This window comes from Phascolarctos cinereus, unplaced genomic scaffold (assembly GCF_003287225.1).
Source record: "Phascolarctos cinereus isolate Bilbo 61053 unplaced genomic scaffold, phaCin_HiC Scaffold_2;HRSCAF=192, whole genome shotgun sequence".
In the NCBI taxonomy this organism is placed as follows: domain Eukaryota; kingdom Metazoa; phylum Chordata; class Mammalia; order Diprotodontia; family Phascolarctidae; genus Phascolarctos; species Phascolarctos cinereus.
The window spans coordinates 264947374-264970967 of NW_027555625.1; the positions used below are offsets into that span (position 1 = coordinate 264947374).

General features: G+C 39.1%; 1 protein-coding gene across 1 annotated transcript in view; it reads right to left on the reverse strand.

The window, feature by feature from the left end:
* The window catches only part of NUP214 (nucleoporin 214), a 102601-nt gene that overhangs the window by 36765 nt on the left and 42242 nt on the right, over nucleotides 1–23594 (reverse strand). The window contains 6 exon segments of the mRNA XM_020973511.2: nucleotides 1685–1732; nucleotides 1735–1786; nucleotides 3441–3516; nucleotides 15541–15643; nucleotides 19287–19448; nucleotides 20555–20818. Coding sequence (XP_020829170.1) covers nucleotides 1685–1732; nucleotides 1735–1786; nucleotides 3441–3516; nucleotides 15541–15643; nucleotides 19287–19448; nucleotides 20555–20818 — 705 coding nt within the window.

Here is a 23594-nt window from a genome sequence, read left to right on the forward strand (position 1 = left end):
ACAAGTGTTCCTTCAATCAGTCAATCAATCAATAAACATTTATTAAGTACCTTCTATGTGCCAGGCATTGTGTTAAGCCTGATTCTGAAATTTAATGTCTTCAGAACCCTGATGTTTTCAAAAGGTGCTGTGAGAATTAAACAAAGAGTGGGGAAGGGGGGTCACTAGAGAGGGGAGAGGGCATGGACTGGTTCTGTTCTGAGGGATTTAAGAGGGAAAAGAGAAGGGAGAATAAAAAGAATATACTTGGGCAAAATGAGGGAAATCCAGGGTAGAATTTGCTATTCTTTTTAACTGGATATGTGAGAAGAAAATTATACAAACACTGATGCCAGGCAGCAGGCATCAGATGAACCTCAAATGGACAAAAAAGGGTTGAATGAACATGTGCGCACATACTCACACAGAGTATGGTGTAGAAATACATCAATCTCAAAAGGAAAATAAGGAGGAATGAGGGGTGGTGGAGTTAAGAGAGAAGATAGCTCCTCCTTCTTGTGACAGGGATAATGATAATAAATCAATATTCCTCATCCTCAAGGGGTAATTCAATGGAAAAAGGAAAGAATTGGGACCAGGGGCAGCTAAGTGATGCAGTGGATAGAGCACTGGTCCTGGAGTCGGGAGGACTTGAGTTCCAATCTGGCCTCAGAAACTTGACACGTATTAGCTGTGTGACCCTGGGCAAGTCACTTAACTCTGTTTGCCTCAAGAGGAAAAAAAAAAAGAACTAGGATCTAAAGGGATGCCCAATAATTGGGGAATGGATGAAAAAGCTGTAGCATATAAATGCAATAAAATAATATTTCACTATAAAAATGATGAAAGAGATGATTTCGAAGAATCCTGGGTAGTATAAAATGATGTTGAGTGAAGTGCACAGAACCAGGAGATTAATTTACACAAAGATAAAACATTATAAAGAAAAATAACTTTTAAAGACTCAAGGACACTGATCAATGGAATAATAAACCTTATCTCCAGAGGACCTATGATGAAAAATGTTATGTATCTCCTGACAGAGAGGTGATGGACTCAAGATGCAGAAAGAGACATACATTTCTGGACATAGCCCCTGTGTGGATTCCTTTTGCAGGGCCATATTTATTTGTTACAAGTGATTTTTTTTCCTTCTCTCAGTTTATCCAGGGGATAGGAGGGAAGGGATAGGGTAGTGAAAAGACATTAACAACACTGATGCCACTCCCTCCTCCAAAAAAAGATGGCAATTGAAACATTTTGAAAAATGAACAGAAGAGGAAAGAAGAAAGCACAGAAAAGCAAGATAGTTTTAAAAGTAGTTAAGTGGAACTGACTGTATTCTTTTTTATAAGACAAGCAATATAAACTCAATTTCATATACAATCCTCTTTTTGTGTTCTGTTGTGTATATGGAAATATTCATTTTTTTTGTGTTTAAGTCAAAATAAAATAAAATTAACAAAACAAAAAGGCACCTCATCAAATTGAAGACAAAATTTCAGAAAACACATTGTTGCTGAAGGTTACTTTTGGGGGAATGAAGAAGGATAGATTTTTTTCACTGATTTGGTCTTTCATTTCTAGTCTCCCATGCTTGACCTCCCAAAATTATTACTAATTAACTCTATATTAGCCATGTCAGTTGTATGAGGTGGCCTTTCTTTTGAGTTTATTTTCATTGAAAACAGAAAAGCAAACTGACCTGAGACTTTGTCACTGGCCGACAGCTGGCCAGATGTGACTATTGCCGTATTTGTGTAGGGCCAGGTGGAGACTGTGTCTTGATGGAATTTATGAGAGACCCCTAGAAGTGAACACAAAAATGCTTAAGTAAATCTGTCAGATTAAATACATTATCATTGAATTTGCATAACATATACAATGACAAACATCACAACAAGAGGTGTGCAAACAAACATTTTAGAAGTTAATTTGTTTTGAATGTATTTACATAAATAAGGGAATGAAAACAGGCTGTCTTATTTACATTGTTAATACTGCCATGTGAAACAACATGGTGTAGTAGAAAGAGCATTAGATCTGGAGTCATGGACATCTGTTCAAATCCTGGCTGTGTCACACAATATTATGTGATCTTACAAATCGCCTAACATTTTCGGGGTTCTTGTTTTCTCATCCGTAAAGTGAGGGGGCTGGTGAGGATGACATCTATGATTCTGTCTGGCTGTAGAGTTAGGATCCTTTTTGTAACATCAAAAATTCCATAGACCACCACAACAGCAGATTAATACCCAATGATACATGAGTATTATTCATTTAGTAATACTTTTAAATGAAATTTTATTTTATTAATCACAATGGATCAAAAATATCTGAAAAAAATTGCAATATATTGCACGTAACACAATTATATTGAGTAATTTAATATGAATCTGTAGGTCCTTCCCTTCCCTTCAACAATAACTCTGTGGTATTCCTAGAGGCTGGGAACCACTGACCTATATAACTCTACCAATATACTTGATTTCTACCAGTAGAGCTGCAAGTGACAAAATAAGTTTCTGAACTCTGCCTCTGACTTCCTGAACTATATATTATATGTAACTAGCCACAACCTATACCTCACTTCAAATACTTCAATCATATAAATAATTCAAAGAATTGAATGCTTCCATTAAAATCTGTTATTTCACCACTGGGGATGTTCCCTTCTCTGACACAGATCGAAATCCTTTACATTTTACTAGATGGACTTCATCAGTCGCCATGGTCAAAAACTTTTCAGGGCTTGGTGGCTTTTCTCTATATTTAGCTTGCTAGGCCGATTCTAAGACACGAAGGCTAAGACAGAAGTCACACTCAGAGCCTCTGCAGGTGGCAAGTCTGGCTAGCGCTCATACTATGCTGGCTCAGCCCTCCAGACCCATGGGTTACCCTAGGGTGTAAGGAGGCATTAGAAAAGGATTTCAGTAGAGGCTGCCCCTCATTGAGAGTCTTCAATGTTTATTATGAATGAGCTCTAAAAGACTGACCAACTATTAAAATTATCCCTATTTTAAATATATAAGTAACACTATGGATAAGGGAGTTCAAGCCACATGCTTGAGACCACAGCAATGACTTACTAAGAGAGAAAGTATGAGTTCTAAAATTCAATTTCAAACTTAAATATGTAGTCATCTTCAGAGGCTGTGATACCAGCTTCTTGTGAAAAGTTTCCAATTCCATAGCAACAGAGCATGAAGGCACTGAAGCATGTACCCAACATAAAGTGAAGTAAAATGCAAATCTCTGGAGCCTGAAAAGTCCAGCCCTAACCAATGACAAGCCCGAACAAAAGATGTCAGTCACTGACCAAGTTATAATATCCATGAGGAAAGGATTACAGGTCCATGGCTCAATTAAGCACACGAACAGCACCTAAGCATTGTCACCATCAGTTGCTAAGGCAAAAATAACAAACAATTGTGCTAAAAGAATAAAAATCAATAAAGTACCTGCTTAGGTTGATTGGCAGCCACTGTAGCAAACAAGTGGAGGGACGTTTTGGCTGCTGACTGTGGTGCTGTCGACCTAGTTTTTAAAAGAAACGGTATAACCACATAAGAAGGCATGATTTAATGGGCAGGGGGGAAAGCATGTTTACTTTTTTCCTAAACAATTTAATTTAGTGTTTATTTTAAACATTCTTTTTTTTTTTAATATTATAGGGAATTCAAGACACATGCTTGAGACCACAGCGATGGCTTCTAAGAGAGAAAGTATGAGTTTTAAAATTCAACTTCAAACTTAAATAAGTAGTCATCTTCAGAAGCTGTGATACCAGCTTCTTCTGAAAAGCTGAAGCAATCTCTTTGTTTTCACTGACTAGTTTCTGTCAATGTCTCCTTTAACATTCTGCTATAATCCTAAGTCCATTCATTTTGTTTTTTCATCTTCCTGAGAAATGATGTCTTGGCACAGGGTAGATCTTTTTTCAAAGGAGTGGCAATTGCCCACTGAGGCGGGCAATATGATATCAATTATAAATGTAAAATCATGCAAAACAATTTCGATATTAGCCATATTTTTTAAAAAGCAAGAAAAATAAAGTGAGAAAATTATACTTCATTTGCACTCAGAGTTCGTAAGTTCTTTTGTGGGAAGTGGACTTTTTCATCATGAGTCCTTTGGAATTGACTTGGATCACTGTGCTGCTCAGAGTAACTCCGTCTTTCACAGTTGATCATCTTTACAACATTTCTCTTACTGTGCACAATGATCTCCTGGTTCTTCTCACTTCACTTTGCATCAGTTCACGTAGGTCTTGCCATGTTTTTCTGAAACCACCCCCCTCATTATTTCTCATAGCACAACAGTATTCCATCACAATCATATGCTACAACTTGTTCAGCCACTCCTCTGTTGATAGGCATTCCCCCAATTTCCAATTCTTTGCTGCCCACAGAAAGAGCCACTATAAACATTTCTGTACATATAGGTCTTTTTCTTTTTTCTTTGATCTCTTTGGGATACTGACCTAGTAGTGATATTGCTGGGTCAAAGAGTATGTATAGTTTTATAGCCCTTTAAGCATAGTTCCAAATTGTTCTCCAGAATGGTTGGACCAGTTCACTACTTCACCAGCAGTTCATTAGTGTACCTATTTTCTCCTCATCCCCTCCAGCATTTATCATTTCTGATAGGTGTGAGGTGGTTCCTCAGAGTTATTTTAATTTACCTTTCTCTAATCAATACCAATTAAAAGCATTTTTTCATATGACTATATACAGCTTTGATTTCTTCTGAAAACTGCCTGTTCATATCCTTTGACCACTGATCAATTGGGGAATGGCCCTTATTTTTAGAAATTTGACTCAGTTCTTTACTCAGCATACATTTGAGAAATAAGGCCTTTATCAGAGAAATTTATTGTAAAAAGTTTTGATATTACTTGTCTATGGTACCTTTTAACATAATGTAGTTTCCCTGATTATCTCTTTTAATTAGGTCTATTTTTGCTTTTGCTTTGAGATCATGATTGTTACCCTGCATTTTTTACTCCAGTTGAAACATTTTAGATTCTACTCCAGCCCTTTATTTTAACTCAGTGTGTCTTTCTGTTTCAAGTAAGTCTCATGTAAACAACATATTATTGGAGTCTGGTTTCTCTTTCTGCTTCCATTTTATGGGTGAGCTCATGCCATTCATATTCAGTTATGATTACTGTGTATTCCTCTCCATCCCATTTTCTTGTTTCTTACTCCTTTTTATCCTGTCCCTCCTCAAAAATCTACTTTGTTTCTAAACACTGCCTCTCTCAATCTGCCCTCCCTTTCATAACTTTCCTCCCCTCTTATCTCTTTTCCCTCCTATTTCCCTATTTGGTCAAGTTACATTTCTATACACAACTGAGCGTGTCTGTGTATGTATGTATGTATGTAAGTGTGTATGTATGTATATTCTTCCCTCTTTGAACCAACTCCAATAAAAGTGAGGTTTAAGCATTGCTGCGCCACCCTTCCTCTCATCATTTCCCCTTCCACTATATAAGCTCTCCCTTGTCCACCTCTTTCATGTGAGAAAATTTTCCCCATTCTACCTCTCCCTTCTCCCGTTTCCTGGTGCATTCCTCTTTCTCACCCCTTCATTTTTAAAAAAAGATTATTCCACCATAATCAAATTACACCCATGCCCTCTGTCAATGTAAACTCCATTTGACTGCCCTAAAAATGATAAAATTCTTAGGAGTTATATGTATCATTTTCCCATATAGGAATGTAAACAATTTAACTTTATTGAATCCCTTATGATTACTCTTTCATGTTTACCTTTTTATACTTCTCTTGAGTCGTATATTTGAATGTCAGTTTTTCTTGTTCTGGTCTTTTCATCAGGAATGCTTGAAAGGCCTCTATTTCATTAAATATCCATTTTCCCTCCTGAAGGATAACACTTTTGCTGGATATGTTATTCTTGGTTGCAATCCTAGCTCATTTGCCTTCTGAAATACTATATTCCAAATCCTCCAGTCCTTTAACATGGGAGTCACTATACCTTATGTGATCCTGAGTGACTCCATGAAACAATCTGAATTATTTCTGTCTGCCTGAAACAAGAGAGATCTGGAATTTGGCTACAATACCTTCATTCTGGGATCTCTTTCAGGAAATGATTGATAGATTCTTTCAATTTTTATTTATGCTCTCAATCTAAGATATCAGGGCAGTTTTCCCTGATGATTTCTTAGAAATATAATGTCTAGGGTCTTTTTTTGATCATGGCTTTCAGTTGGTCCAGAAATTCTTAAATTATTTCTCTTCAATCTGTTTCCCAGGTCAGCTGTTTTTCCAGTGAGATATTTCACATTTCCTTCTATTTGTTCATCCTTTTGACTTTGTTTTATTCTTTCTTGATGTCTTGTGGAGTCACTAGCTTTCATTTGCCCAATTCTAATTCCGAGGTTTTGTGCATCTTTTCTCATTTGGTGTATTCTGCTTTTAAAGGAGTTCTTTTCCTCAGTGAATGTTTGTGTCTCTTTCATCATTAGGCCAATTCTGTTTTTTAAGGCGTTATTTTCTTTAACATTGTTTGTGCCTCTTTAACCAAGCTGTTAATTCTCTTTTCATAATTTTCTTGTATCACTCCCATTTCTTTTCCAATTTTTCCTGTATCATTTATCTCTCTCTTGAACTCTTCCAGGAATTCTTGTTGGGTTTGGATCCAATTGACATTTTTTCTTTGAGGCTTTGCTTGTAGCTGTTTTCACGTTGTTGTCTTCTGAGTTTATGTCTTGGTCTTTCTTGCCACCATAGCAGCTTTCTCAAATTCTTTTTCTGGTTGTAATTTGCTCATTTTTCTAGCCTGTTTTTAAACTATGAACTTTTTGTTAAAATTGGGCTCTGCTCACCTTGGGATAGGAAGGAACTATTCCAGGCTTCAGGCTTTTTCGTGGTGTTGTTTTTCAGAGCTAGTTCTGGGGGTTTGCAAGTTTCTGACTATTTCCAAGGTGGTGTAATCCTGGGAGAGGTACAATCACTGATCTCCTGGTCTGTGTTCTGGTCTTTACCCAGGAAGGGTCTCTAGTCCCCTGCAGCTGCAAGCACTAGTTTTTTGTTTGTTTGTTTGTTTTGCTTTGGAACTGTGATCAGGGTCCTTGCTCCCTTGTGATCAACCTTCAGCATTCCTCTCTGCCCTGGAACTGCAACCTAGAACTGCATATGGGGAACATGGCTGCCAATCAGCACCAGCTGTGCCTGTAATCTCCTTCTGACCAGTTGTCTGACTCCTTTACAATCTCTGGGCTGAGAGTTCCTGAAGCTGCTGCTGTGGCTGTTGTCACTATAGCTGTGCGTGGGCTCTGGATAGAGCTCTACCCTGGTGTCACAGACTTTTCCTGTTGACTTCTTGAGTTTTTTTAGGCAGAAAAATATCTCAACCTGACTTTCTGTTGGCTCTGCTGCTCCAAAATTTGATTGGAGGCATTATTTTAAAGTTGTTTGGAAAGGAATGTTTGGACAGTTCAGCTGGGTGGCTTTTCCTAATCTGCTACCTTTGCTCCCAATCATGTTTACTCTTAAGCCACCTGTATCTGCCCAAGAAATCGGACAGTAGGAGACAGGAGTTGGGGACTACAACACAACTCTTCTGATGTAACTTCTATATGTAAAATCTCTTAAATGAAACTTGCAATTTTAGCAGGGAACCAAATGTAATGATCTCAGCTCATTTTCCCCTTTTCTAATTCTTAGAACCATTTTATTATAGTTCTGTACATGCCATGCTACTTGTCTGATGACACTCTTTTCATCCAAACTCTAGACTGTGCCATGTACTCTATAATTCTGCATTCTAATCCTGAGAAGAAGTGCAATAGCATCTATATAGAGAAGTGTCATCTGCTGCCCTTCAAATAGCAGGAGCACCTCCCTGTGCTTAGAGGCAGCTATTTCTAAAGGCCTAGGCAGGTGAATAAAGAAATCCTGAGTTCCCCAAAGTATGTAGGAATAAGACCTGAATCCTACTGCTCAGTTAATATAATGACAGCTATTTCCAAATACAGCAAACCTTCTGATTCTGACAATTATTATTATAGACTAGAAGGCATACACAACACTTGTAGGTAGAATCCTCATCACATCTGGTTAACAAAGCACATCAAAGTCTCACCCAGATAATCCACACATCGTATATACAGGGTTGCCAACTCAACAGTCACTTGGAGTTAATTTACCAGCAACAGAACTAATTTACCTGCTAATTCAAAATCATAGGCAAAATTTCCACTTTTGGTTCCAGGGACAGTAATTTCAATCAACTTACCTGCCCAAAGCACTGAACCAGACACTGCAATGACTGATGGGTATGACTGCAAAGGCTAGGGGATCTAGCTTCATTTCTCATAACTCTTCCTAGCTTTGGGGCAAGAAAGATTACTAATTTTCCCCTCAAAAGTAAATTAAAGGAGGTAAAGGACAAGATTATGTGACATTTTGATAAGACAAATCACTATCAATTTTTATAGGCAAACTTAGGCTTCTTTTTGTTGTTTTTGAAGAAATCTTATTAGTTACTCTTTCTTATGTGATCACAGAGAAGACAAACAAACCCTTTACTTTCCAGTGATGCTGGACCCACCACTCCTCTGGAGGGACAAAGCTCATGGCCCCTCGAGGATCATTCTGCCTTCAAGATGCAAAGTTCCCTTCCCTACACTGAACAATGCATCAACATACAAAACAGAGAGAAAAGGAATGTGTGAGAATGAACCCTGGGGCCCAAGAAGCACCTATGCAGACAGGGAAAATTACTTATAGAAATGTTTGGCCTCACAGGAATCACAAAACAAATGAAGATTCTTTTCTCCGTTACTTCTTTCTAAATGACAGAGCAAGAGCAACAAAAGAAGTAGCACAAGTACCTAATTTCTAGAAATGCACTGTCATCCAAAACAGTTTTAACCTGATGAATAAAGGAAACCATGTACAAAGAGGCAAAAGCATAACTGTTGTTCTGTTTACTGCTCTGATGCCACAGTCCATCTCTGGGGTACTCAATCTCAAAGTATCTAAGACTTAGTATACTGTAACCTATTAAAACCTCAAGTGCAACAACTCAGCAGCAAAACACACTAGCCATTTAGACACAAACTGAATGACAAAAATCTGACCTGAGAAAACAAATTTCTTTCATAGCAAAGATCACAGTATTTCCAAGAAAGATGCCCCAAAGCCTGTAAGATCATGAATCAAGAAACAGAAATCAACAGCTAAAATTATGCAAAGGTTTCAGTTTCACCATGTAAAATGAGAGGGCTTGAATAAATGAGGGTGAGGGGCTTGTGAATGTTTTTAGAAAAACTTTTTGATAACTATACCAGTAGAGTTGATTTTCTTTATAATCATACGTATTTTAGTTTATTAGTTTAAGAGAAGGGGTCCATAGGTTTCACCAGACTGCCACGGGAGTCTATGACACAAAAAAGATTAAGAACTCCTATACTAGATAATCTTCAGAGTTCCAACCAAAATGGGGAAGACAGAAAGTAGGTACAATTTGGGGTTATTTGGGACATATGTAACATGGGGAGCCGACTGGGAACCCAGATATTTAGAGATGTAGGACTGTAGCATAGGGGAGAAATTAAAACTACATATATGGATTTGGAAACCATCTGCACAGACACGTTAATTAAATCTAAGGAGATGGATCACAGTTCCAAGGGAAGAGTGCATGGAGCAAGAAGGAGGAACAGGAGAGAACCTTGGAGAAGATCCGTACTTGGAAGGAGGATGGATGAACCTGGACGAGTTCCATCAGAATCTCAAACTCAACCTATTCACAAGAGAACTCATTATCTTTCCCCCAAAATTTTTCTCACTTTCAATTTTCCTATTAACTTTGAGAGCACCACTATCATTCATCAGTCACTCTACAACTCCAATCCATTATAATTTCTAAAACATCTCATCTATAATTCCCGCCTATACACTTACACAGTCAACATTCTAGTACAGGCCCTTATTACCTCACCACTCCTGGACTACTGGAGCCTTCTAACTGGACTCCCTGCCTCAAGTTTCTCCTATTCCAATCTATCTTTTACTCAGCTCCTGAAGTGATTTTACTAAGGGGCAGAGATGACTAGTTCACCACTGCTCCAATCAATAAACTTCAGTGGTTTCCTACTGCCTCCTAGATAAAATATAAAATCCTCTATTTGGCATATAAAGCCTTAACAACTTGGCCCCTTCCTACTTTCCCAGTTTTATTAGACTTGACCCCACTCCAGGCACTCTATGAGCTAGTTATACGGGACTTCACAGGACATGCCATATCTCCCAACTCCATACCTTTCTACTGTTTGTCCGCTCTCTCCCCTCACTCTGCCTTCTAGGAAGACCCAACTTACATCCCAACTGCTTCAGGAACTTTACCCACTCCCTCCACAGTACCCCCTGCCCTGAGATTACCTTTCATTTACACTCTATGTATATTATAGGTAGAGTTAATTGCATGTGTCTCCCTCATTAGAATGTGAGCCCTTCAAGGGCAGAGACTATATTTTTGCCTTTCTTTGTAGCTGCAGAGTTTATCACAGTGTCCAGCACAAAGTGTTTAACAGAAGCTTGTTGACCGACTGAATATAGTTCCAGTCCAAGACCAAAGGTTCACATTGACTATAAAGGTCAACATCTATTTATTTCTTTCGTCCATAACTGCTCTTGTCTTTCTTTGTACCCTTAATACTTAACATAGTATAACACATAGTAAGGGCTTAATAAATGCTGGTTGACTGAATGATGTTAAAAATTTTAAAGATTGAGTACAAGAAAAAATAGGTCCAGCTATTTACATTTCACCCAGGCAATGTAATTTGTTAAAAATTGAAATATATATTGATTCAATCTATTTTCTTTGTGATGCTACTTAACTAAAATATTACCTTGTTAAACAGAAGATCCTCAAATACTGTGATTACATAGGATATGGGCTATGAAAACTACCTTGACACAACTCCTTACACATAATGACCAACGGTCTGGTCTAACAATTTTAAAGTATAGGGTGAAGGAGTACAGGAGAACTCATGTGTTAACTCAGGAGGAGAAAACAAAAAATTCAATTCAGCCTTTATATACTTCTTCTTGGAAACACTGAGATCACATGTACACAATCAGCTGATTATGGATCCTTCCATATTAATAAAGTTAAGTACTCAGAAGATAATTTAAAATATGAGCCCTTTGTTAAATTAACTGCTGTTCCTACAAGTATTTTTTTTCTTTCTGTGCTCTACATGTCAAATGATCTTGAAACAATATATATCAACTATGTCATCATGAGTAAATAAACCTACATTATGGGTTAATTGGAGGACAGAACCAAGTCGCAAGTTAAGAGTCTGTCCTAGAAATAAATTGTCTCTTACGTGTATATTAGAAAGATTTTTTTTTTCAGGTGATAAGTCAAAGATATGTTTTTATTTTAATGACTTGATTTTCACATAATAAAGCACTAGGCATAATGTAATGTCTCACTTTGGTAAACATCCCTTCTCCAGTAAGGAGAGATGTATTTCTTCATTTAAGTATCAATGTCCCAGGAGAGTAGCAAGTTGCTTTGGTAGACAGCTTGGCATACATTTCCTTAATGAAAGTATTGGATTCTGAACAATGATATTTTTTTTTCCCGAAGCAGGTTCTAATTAGCCACTTCAGATTCAATATCAAAGATGAAATCCTAATAGTAGCAAGGGAAAACAAGGCAACTGTCACACAAATTCTCTGGGTACAAAGCATATGAAAGTTTTCAGTCTATACTAGAGGAACTTCATTGCTCTGGATAGCAGAAAAATTCACTTTGTTTTTTTTGGGAAATTCAGAAATGAAGGAAAGACCTAGCTTGAATCCTGACCCGGCAGAGTTTGATGTCCAATATCATGCCCAATCCCTTTTGTAAGTGGATTCACCCACGACATACTGTATGCATAACCTTGGACATTTGACCTCTATGTACCTGCTTCCTTATTTGTAAAAGAAAGATGAAAAGAGATCACAGACTCAAAGAAACAGAAAAGACCTCAGGTGCCATTCAGTCCAGCCCACATCTGAAGAAGCTGGTCCTCCAGATTCTCCCTCTAGTAAGGAGAAATACAATCCACTTTTAGGGAGTTCTAAATTTTAGTATGTTTTTCCATCTATTGCTCTTAGTACAGGCCCTCATCCTCATCACTTCTTTCCTAAGTTGTTGTAGTGGTCTCCTAATTGATTTCCCTCAAGTCTCTCCCTACTCCAATCCAACCTACACACTGCTGCCAAAGTGATTTTCCTTAAGCAGATCTGACTACAGACAGTTCTTGCTTTACACGAATGGACTGTTCCACAGACCTCTAAGTAAAGTGAATTTTATGTGAACATTTATTAATCACCTACTATGTGCCAGGAATTGTGCTACGTGCTGGGGATATAAAAATTAACAAGACAAGGAGCTCATAATCTACTGGGAAGAGAAGACGCAAATATATATAATCAAGCTACATACAAGATAAATAGGAAATAATGAACAGAGGGAACGCACTGGAATTAAAAGAGGTTGGGAAAGGCAAGAAAGGCTTCCTGTAGAAGGTGGGATTTTAGTTGTGACTTAAAGGAAGCCAGTGAAGCCAGTAGACAGAAATGAGGGAGAGTATTCCAGGCATGGAGAAGAGCTAAAGAAAATCCTTGAAGCCGAGAGATGGAGTGTTTTGTTCATGGAACAGCCAGGAGGCGAGTGTCACTGGATCAAAGAGTACACAATGGGGAGGAATATATAAGAAATTAATGTAGACCAAGTAAAATTTCATATGTTAGGTTTGCTCAGAGTCAAAATGCAGTACCAGAGACCTTTTCTAAGGATATAGGAATAGATAACAAAGTATAATGGGAAAATACCAAAGTACAATGTAAATTACAGTGATCATGGGGTGAGAGGACCTGTTTTCAAGGTTTTTCTCTGACACTTGTGTGTGACTTCAGGTAAGTCACTTACGAGGGATAGCATGTGAGGCAGGATGGCACAGGGGAACATATTGGAATCAGAAAAACTTGGGTTCAAATGCTTCTTCAGACACTTAGTAGGTGTATCTCCCTGGCAAATCACTTAATCTCTCTGAACCTCAGCCTCCTCAGCTGTAAAATAAGGGGCTGTAAAAGAAGATGGCTCCTGAGGCTTCTTCCAGCTCTAAATACGATACTGTGACTTCTCTAAGCTTGTTTTCCCATCTGTAAAATGGGAAATAATAACTTTTGTACAACCCACCTCACAAGATTATTGTAAGAAAACTGACTAAAATTCAAGTATTATATGAGTTGGTGCTATTATTATTATTATTCCCAAAAGATGCATTTTTTATTGATCTACTATTTTCAGGACAGAATAGTAGAGTATGAATTGTTCCTCCACCAAACCCTTTATGAATCAATCAATTTATCTACTCACTTGGGGAAACTTAATCTTGACAATGGGTAAACTGAAATCACTCCCTCTCAAGAGCATGGGTAACAGGTGTGAGCAATAGCAATTCCAGACCGGGGGGGAGGGGGGGGTTCACTCCTTAATGTCATACTTGGACTTAACAGTAAATTTTTCTATCTTGACACTAAGAATCTGTAGAATTTCCCATCCTTCCCATGTATAATGCTTCCTCTTGAAAAGTGCACAGTAGCCTGAAATGTTATCTCGGTCTAAATAACTGCACATCAAGGTCAAGAGTAGAACCAAAAAGCAGACAAGCTTGTCTTTTTATTGTTGGAATGATCCTGACATAACCAAAAAATTGACAGAACAAGCTGTGGAAAAGAGGGAAGGCCACAGGACACATGAGACAGGCCTATTTGATAAATCAGAGATGGAACAGTGAACCCATCTGGAAACCTAGGAAGAACTGACCTTCTGTTCCAGGTGGGTACAAACTTAAGTATACCTTACAACTCTGCAAGCCAAAGGCTAGCACTGTGGGGAAATCCCCAATCTGCAGCCCATAAGTTTAAAATACCCTTCTTTTGTTATCATTAAGCTCTACCATGTCTTTCTGGAAAGACAAGAGGCTTCAAAATCTCTATCTAAACAAGCAGAATATTATGTAATTCCTAGTTATGCTAGAAGGGATGTTTCCTAGACTTAACAAAATAATGCCTATACAATCCTCTGGGTAAAGTAAAGCAAGACACTAGTAATGTAATGTCCAGAATAAGCAGAAACCCAAGTTCCAGGAACAGATGTGTACTACAAAAATGATCACCAAACAGCTGTGCTAAACCTCAGGATTAATCATCACCAATGAAGAAGAAATTAGAGCAATCATTAGGAAATATTTTGCCCAATTATATGCAAATAAATTTGACAATCTGAGTGAAAGGGATGAATATTTACAAAAATATAAATTACCTAGGTTAACAGATCAGGAAATAGAATGTTTAAATAGTCCCATCTTAGAAAAAGAAAGTGAACAAGTCATTAATGAACTCCCTAAGAAAAAATCCCCAGGGCCAGATGAGTTCATGAGTGAATTCTACCAAACATTTAAGAAACAATCAATTCCAATACTATATAAACTATTTGAAAAACAGACAAAGAAGGAGTCCTACCAAACTCCTTTTATGACACAAACATGGTACAGATACCTAAACCAGGAAGAGCTAAAATAGAGAAAGAAAATTCTAGACCAATTTCCCTAATGAATATCAATGCAAAAATTTTGAACAAAATACTAGCAAGACGATTTACAGCAATATATCACAAGGATTATACATTATGACCAGGTGGAATTTATATGAGAAATGCAGGGCTGGTTCAATACTAGGAAAACTATCAATATAATTGACCATATCAATAACAAAACCAATAGAAATCATATGATCATCTCAATAGATGCTGAAAAAGCTTTTGACAAAATACAGCATCCATTCCTATTAAAAAACACTAGACAATATAGGAAATACAAGATTAAAAGGGCAGCTGGAAGACTCAAAACCAATAGAGTTGGATTTTTTTTTTTAGAAAGTACTTTATTTCCCCTTCTCAAAAAAGCAGAGAACCTAGAAGAATACAAATGACTACAGGGAAGAATCAAGGGCAAACAGGGACTGTTACTAACGTCAACTCTAACACTGATATTCACCAGAATCAACAGTCTGCATTACTGAAGTCTATTTTCTGAAACCCATCAGCTAACAACTCAAATGATGTCTTGCAATTTACATAGCCTTTGGCATGGTTGAGGCAACTGAAAATATGACCAGGGGACAAAATTAAAAGAACAAGTCTAATCCAAGAAATCTTTTTCTTTTGTCTAAACACTCCTAACCAGTCATTCTTGAAGAGCCTTCAGAAGAAAAGATGCAGAACTCTTGAAAACACAATGTGAGCACATGCACAGGCACAGACACAGAACAAGAGTTAACATGGGTATACTACTGTTCTGAAGAAAAGCCAAATGTTTCTGCAGGGAAGTGTTCCAATTGAACAAAGCAACAATACTGTACTCTACTGGCAGCTAATCCTTATTACAGAATTATTTGCTAGTTTAATAATGTAAGACTTAGAAGAAATAGTGAGATAGTGGAAGTAATTACATACCCTAATGCTGCAGTAGGAATCGGGGAACTGTTTGTCAATTCTTGCACATTGACTACCTGAGGGACATTCTTCAGAGTTGATTCTGTCAAGGAGGTGTTCACAGCTATTAAATAAACAAACACATATTAATTCCATTAATGAATCAAAACTTCTACCATATATAAATTAGTAACCAGAACATTAATTTCTGATAGACTGTCTATGATATAAAAGAAACCAGTTCTAGGCAATGCTTGGGACACGGAAATGAAGATGTAGGGCCATTATTTAAGGGAAGACCTGTCTGCCTAACCCACTGGCACCAAGTTGCTATTCTGCTTATATTCAGCTAATACTGAAATAAAACTTCAAAGAATCCTAGAATCAAAAGGCTGAAAAGGGTGAATAGTGAACTCATCTAGGAACTGAGGAAGAACTGACCTCCACTTCCACTTCCAGGCAGGTATAATCTTAAGCATCTTAGAATCAAAGGGCTGAAGAGAGCTTGAGATGTCATCTAGGCCATGACTCTGGCTCTCTTGCCTTTTTAGATGTCTTTATTGGAATTTTGATATTTCTATTTTCCTTGGAAGTTCTAAGACTCCTTAGCTAGGACACAAAGTGGTACAGGGGAAAGAGGACTGGACTTGATCCATCAATTCACCAGCAATCATTATTAAGGGCCCACTTTGGGCCAGGTGCTGTGTGCTAGGTGTTGGGGAGACAAAAAAAGATCATTCAAAAGAAATCTCCACATTCAAATGCAAATATATCATTCCTCCTTTCCATTCCTGTCCCCCAAGAGAAAGAGGTTCTTCAAGAAGGTCTGGTTTGTTATCCAAAGACATCTGGTCCACTATCTCTAACCATGCAGGTAGACTCGAATGAAGAAATTTCCTTAGTCACAGAAGGGAAGGAGGGGGTTGTTGCTAGCCCCTTGTTCCCAACTTCCAATCAATCATACTGTTCCCCATGCCTCTGCTTTGTAACCAATCATACTGTCCTCATCCCCATGATGCTGGCAATCCTATAGCCAACTGTATTATCTCCTCACCTACCTAGTTCTGTTCTTTGCTCTATTTTTATAAAAAGATGCTGCATTTTGAACTACAGGTCTTTTGAAGTCATTAGACCCGATTTATTATCAGGTTCATACCCTGCCAATAAACTGTTACCTTACTCAGAGAATATGTGCTTCAGTCTACCCTTGTTGAATCTCACTTATGATATCTTTAAAAGGTAACAAGAAGAGTTTATATTTGATCTTAGTCAGAGTGGGGAGCCACTGGAGTTTAGTGAGTCAGACAGTAACCAAGTCAGCATGGGCAGCTTGGGGGTGCGTTTGATAGAGCACCAGCCCTGAAGTCAGGAGGACCTGAGTTCAAATGTGGCCTCAGACACTTGAACATTTCCTAGCAGTGTGACCCTGGGCAAGTCACTTAACCCCATTGCCTAGCAAAAAAAGAAAAAAACAAAAACAACAGACAGTAACAAAGTCAGATCTATGCCTAAGAAAAATCACTTTGACAACTGTGTGGAGGATGGATCAGAGTGGAGAGAGACTTGAGGCCATTCCAATAATCTAGGCTAGAGGTGATTAAGACTTCAAATATGGGTGCATCTGTGGAAGCAGAGAGGAGGAATAGAATTAAGAAGTGTTACAGGGGTAGAATTGGCAAGATGTGGCAACTGACTGGATCAGGAGAATGAGGAATCAAGGAGAGCGGCAAGGTTACGATCGTGGTAGTAGTTCTGACAAAAATGGGGAAGTATGGAAGAGAGATGAGTTGTGGAGAAAAGATCAGCTCTGCTTTGAACATGTCAAGTTTGAGATGTTTCCAATATATTCAGACTGAAGATGGGGAAAGATTACAGGTAGATATATAGATCTTGGAGTCATCTGAATAGAGATAATGAAACTAGATGGGGAGGAGGGAGAGAAGGGAGAGGGGGAGAGACAGACCAAGAAAGAGGGTGAGGAAAAGAAGGGGACAGAGACAAGGAGGGGGAAGGGTGGGAGGAAAGGGGAGAGAGAAGAGGGAGAGAAGGGGTAGAGAGAAAGAGAGAAAGAAAGAGAAAGAGAGAGAGAGAGAGAAGAGAGAGAGAGAGAGAGAGAGAGAGAGAGAGAGAGAGAGAGAGAGAGAGAGAGAGAGAGAGAGAGAGAGAGAGAGAAGATGAACCCAGGAGACAGAACTCTAGGGAACACCCCCAGTTAAGGAACATGATAGGGAAGCTGACCCAGCAAAGGAGTCTAAAAAGGAACAGTGAGACAGGCAGGAAGAAAACTAGGAGAGAATAATGTTACAAAAACTCAGAAAGGAAAACTGCAAAATGAGTGTGGTGAACTATGTTAAACGAAGCAGAAAGGTCAAGAAGGAAGAAGACTGTGATAAGTCAGGAGTCACACTGCAAAGGGTTGGGAAGTAAGCGAAAGGAGAGGAAGCAAAGACAACCAACGTAGAAAGCTTTTCCTAAGAGTCTGGCTGAGAAGAAGAAATGTAAAATAGCAGGGTCTAACTGCAGTTTTTTGGGATGAAGGAGATTTAGGCACATGTGAAAACAAAAGAGAAGAAACCCACAGATGGGGAGAGACTGCATAGTACAGAGGGCAACATGACTGAGGCAGAAGACAGAAATGAAGGGAAAAGAGAGCACATAGAGAGGGGTTGGCCACGACAATAAGGATCATCTCATAATCAGAAACCAGAGGAAAGAAGGAGAGCATGGGGGATGATATCAAAGGGTTCTGAGATGAAGAAAAGCAGGGAAAAGGGAGCTCACAATGAATGGTTTCAATTTTCTCACTGAAGTAAGACTGGAGGTCAAGAGAACCAGCTCTGAATATCAGCTCTGACATTTAACAGCTGAGTAACCTGTGGCTCACAAGTCACTTCATCCATCTAGGCCTTGGTTTGTTTATCTGTAAAATGAAGGTGCTGATGAGATGGGCTTCTAAAGTCACTCTGAAGGGCAGCTAGGTGGCACAGTGGACAGAGCACCAGCCCTGAAGCCAGGAGGACCTGAGTTCAAATCCGGCCTCAGCCCAAAAACTTGACACTTACTAGCTGTGTAACCCTGGGCAAGTCACTTAACCCCAACTGCCTAAAAACCAAAAAAAAAAAAAACCCCAAAACAAACCTCCCTTTGAGCTTTAGGTCCAATGATCCTATTAGCTTATTAAGTTATCAGACCTTTCTTTTTGTGTCTATACTTTTTAAAGAATACATGCAGGGGGTAGATGTTCTCACCAAAGTGACTAGAAGATATGAACATGACTTCAAATAGCTGAAACTGAAATATTCAGCTTACAACTTAGACACAAGCTTTTAATAAGGAATGAGACACCAATTACTTAAAATTTTAAATTCTATTACATAGAATTTCAAACAGAATTTGATCATCAATGAAGTACTAATAATGAACCATTTAGCAATTTCTACCTAGAAAGACTGTAGCTATGAGAAATACCCTTAAGGTAAATTCTTGGAACCAAAGCAGACAAAAAATTTCTGTGGTAGTTAAGACCCTTATCAAAGAGAATACACTACCCATCTAATTGCACAATGTCCCACACTAGGTATTGTGTAAAGAAAACTTTACAGACCAAATTCCTACTTTCTAGGAGCACTCCCTCTAAAACAGAGAAACTCTGTGAGACTGGGGTCTCCTCTCTGAAGAGGAACCAGGTATGGAGAATTATTCCAGGTGCTTTGCTATAATTCTGATGGCTGATTATCAGACTGAGTACCTATTGGTCACACTCTTACCTGGAACCTGAATGGCCATTTGCCGTCTCAGGGCAGCGGCAGCAGCTGCTTGGGGAGCTGAGATGGTGACAGAGGGACTTGGTGCCCCATGTTTCACAGTTTTGGTTGCAAGCATTGTGCTGTCAGCCCCCTGTGGAACAATTTTGCTGGTAGATGTAGACACTGATTAAAAAAAAAGTAGGAAGAAATTGAATTTAAATAATAATACTAGTGAAGACAGAAGAAAATCTGATAGCTAAAAAGATAAATGTTCCCTTATAGGCTGCAGGAGTAACGAATAAAGCACAAGAAATGCACATATTTCTAAGAACTTGTGTAGAAGAGTGTCCCTGAAGCATAGGCTGGAATTCCGAGTGTGCATTTCCCATAAATTCCACTCAGCCCTTTAACGCTGCCCCCATTGGAAATGATGAAACTAAAGCTCAGAGTCATAAAATGGTCTACTCAGAGTTACACAACTAGTCATTGGTAGAGTGAGGCTTTGTGCTTGCCTGTGTATTCCAGCTCCTAGGCTCCCTTGATGCCAACACTGTCTGTTTCTTGACTGCCCCAGTGTCAGCCTGCCCTAAGGACTTTAGTGTGCATGTCCTTTTTAACCCATGGGAGCTGATAAGGCCACTTCTATTAGAAGTCACCTGTAAGAATAATCCTAGTTGCAGCTGCTAGTTTTGTTACAGAGGACAGAGCAGTCCCTTTAGTGGGATAAAAATATAAAAATGAAAACACACACCTTGACTTGCTCCCAAGAGAGCAAGTAGCATGTCCATAGGCTACAAATAAGACAAGCTAAGATAGGAGAAGCATACTCACGAGCTGACATTTGCCTATTTTCTTTTCCTGAATGTTGACTGTCCTGTTTACTCTGGGGGTTAAAAAGCCCTTAGGGTCAGCTGACACCAGAGGGTCAAGAAACAGAATGTAGCATCCCTGAAAGAGTGGCAGGTGCAGAGCTTCATTCTGTTATTTACTGGTTGTGTAACACTGGGCAATGGACTTTATGCCCCTGAGCTTCAGTCTCATCATCTTTAAAATGGGGATAATCAGGCCTGCCTTACTTACCTCCCAGTGTTGTTGGAAGAGATCAAATATGCAATAGCACTTCATAAAAGGGGACACAAATGGAAGGTACTGGCATCATTGGTGTTAGGAGTTTGGGAACAGTAAGTCAGCAGGGATAGGCTATGACTGAAAAGCTCTCTGTATGATGACATGAATGTACATCAAAGACTTAACAGGAAAAAAATCAGTTTGACTATTGTTTTACTTACTTAAACCTCCTACCAGACTAGGAGAAGAGCTGAGTGGCTGATGAGTTTTTGTGAAAGGAGGAGCCTGAGGCAACAGGGTGGGCTGGACAGAAGACGTGCGAACCACTGGGGCATGTCGAGGGATTTGGATTATCACATCCTCATCTCTGTATAAAATCTGCGGCTCATCATTCTCCAGAGATTGGGAAATGGAAGACGTGGAGCTCACTTCATCCAAATCTTCATAATATCTCTGAGACAGGAAGGCCGAACGAGAGAGACTGGCTAAAAAAAAGGCCAAAACAGTGGACAATTTTAGGTAATTAAAGCATTCCAAAAGGAATCTCCACTGATAAGAGTGAAAAATTTGATCCTGGAGTCAAAAGACTGGGGGGTTCAAAATTTGTTTCTCCTACTTACCATGTGTGACACTAGCTTTCTGAGCCTCACTTTCCCCATCTTTAAAGCAGAAGGATTGGGATGAACTAGGGAATCTCTAGTCTCCTCCAGTCCCCAGCATATGAATTATAATGTGCAAAATATTTCCATGACTATTTCAAGTGGCAACAGCTGCCATTGTTATTTGTATATCAGACCAATTTTAGGTCTTAGCTCAGATACCGCTATGAAAGCCCCCAGCTGTGGGGGGAGAACTGTGTCCTGACTGTCAAAGTCAGAAGAGAAAGTGAGAGACAGAATGAGTGTTGGTCTAACACTTTGAAAACAAGGGGCTCACAGGTAGAGCAGTAATAAGCCAGAAAAGACTCAGACCAGTTTCCCTGGTATGTGGAGAAGCTCAGAGAGGATGTTTCTGTAAGTTGGCAATGTTGCTTCTTAAGAACAGCACCACACAGAGGTGGGAATCAGTGTCCTGAGCTCTGATTGTCTTAAATAGCTATAGATAAACTAGACTCACACAAAAAAGGAAATGGACCCTTTGAACCAGAGAAATGAATGAAAATCACTAGCCTCAAGCTCTTGCCCTCCCTGAAAGGTGCTCCCCAACCCTGCCAATCTGCAAAGTGGATACCAAACAACCTGGCCCTCTCTGGAAGCTACATCATTTGAACAATGAAGTTCAAACCCAGCGAGTGACACCTAGTAAAGCCATATAGAAGCTGAAAGAGAAAGAGGTTAACCATAGATTTCTTTCATACATTTATTTAATATTCACTGATGAGCTTTCACCTTACAGAAACACCACTCTGAAGCACCTTATTTGTCCTGGCATGTGCACAGACAGCACCACAGCTAAGCACTAGGCTGAAGGGAGAGGGTGTGAATGCTCACAGAGATCAAGAGAAGTAGCTGACTCTTCCACTGGAGACCTGTTACCTGAGTGAGAGAGGCTCAGCAAAGGACCTAGGCCACAATGCTTCCAGCCAATATCCCTAAAAGCTGAGGAATACAGTAGCAACACCAGATAATAACCTTAAACCATGATTTTCCACAAGCCTCACCAAGACTGCTTGTCCAGAATGACAGAGTCTCCTCCCCTTTTGAGCTTATTCCTCCAATCCTGGGAGAAGACAGGGACATTCCAACAGGCAGCAGCACCTGCTTCACAAATGAGGGTGTCTGGACCTACTGCAGAAGCAATGGCAACTGTTTCATGGAGACTATGGATATGCTCCCCTCTGCTGCCACCACTGCCAAAGCTGCAGCCAGCTCTCTGACACTTGGGTAGACAAAAGTCCACCCAATGACTATCTACTTAAGTTCACCTGCTACAAAACATATAAAAAGGTTTAGTATCATATTATGATAACTGGAACCAAGCCAACCAAGAAAACAGACTTTTCTCAGAATCTACCTCACTTTTGCAGGGCAGCTTCATTTATACCCTGAAGCTGAATCTGACTTTGGATAAAGTTCTTTCTTAAGACAACAAAGAATACACACTTCACTCAGTAGAGAATCACAGAATGAGTAAAAATCCACAAAGTTGCAATATATTTGACTATAAATTCCATGGGCAAGATACCTTTAAGGATATGTCATGTATGCTTCTTTGTACAATATACCTAGCACATTCAACAATCATTGAACCTCCCTGAGCTCTGGCTGCCTCACCAGTAAAATGAAGGAGTTGGGCCAGAGGGCCTCCAAGGTCCCTTTTGGCTCTAGATCTGTGATCATGTAAACAGTCCCTAATGATAGACTTCTTAAATAAAAAATTGAATGATACTAAGATAAATCCCTAGTCTTATCTTACGGGTGCTCCCTCCAAAGCTTCAGATCACAAGTCATCCTGTGTGTCTCTTGTTCATGTCATAGGATCACCAATCTAGAGACTATTGCACATTAGAGGCCATTCATTCCAACCCTCTCATTTTATAGAGGAGGAAACTTAAGACTGAGGCAGCTTAAGTGACTTGTCCTGGTCACAGAGATAGTAAGCACTGAAAAGAGTATCTGAACTCAGGTCCTCTGGTTCTAGAGCCAGGCACTTTTTCATTTCAGTACTCGGGGTCTACTCAATATGCTGGAGACTTTTGGCTATCTCTCTTAACATTGTGTCAATTACAAGGGAACATGGAAATTGTCTACAAGGTATCCCCTGCTCTCATTACATGAACAATCCATCTCCTTTTCTGATCAGAAATCTCTCAGATATCAATTCTTTCTATCATGCGTCCCCTGTGCAATTCTTTTTGGTAACAAGCTGTAGCCTTTTCATGTCTAACATGAGCCCATCCACTACTTTAATTTTTCATAACCTGTGGTATTCTATGGTTCAGAGGCTTGAAGTATCACAGTAATAATATTGGTATTAAACTGGGTTTTGTTTCAGAGAGAAGTTTGGAATCATTAAAACTATTACATAATTTCCCAAAGGCCTAGTCCTCTCTTCTCCTTCTGTTCAATTCTGGAACCAGTTTATTGTATATCTACAATGGCTGCCTAAGAGACATGTACTGATGGCCTAGGCTATAATATATGATTGTATGAAGCTACATATTATAGTTTGGAAAACAGACATCCTTCATCCATTTGATTTCCTGTGTGGATAATTAGGCTGAGCTCATTTGAGTAAGTATGGCTCTCAACAGACTGTGAG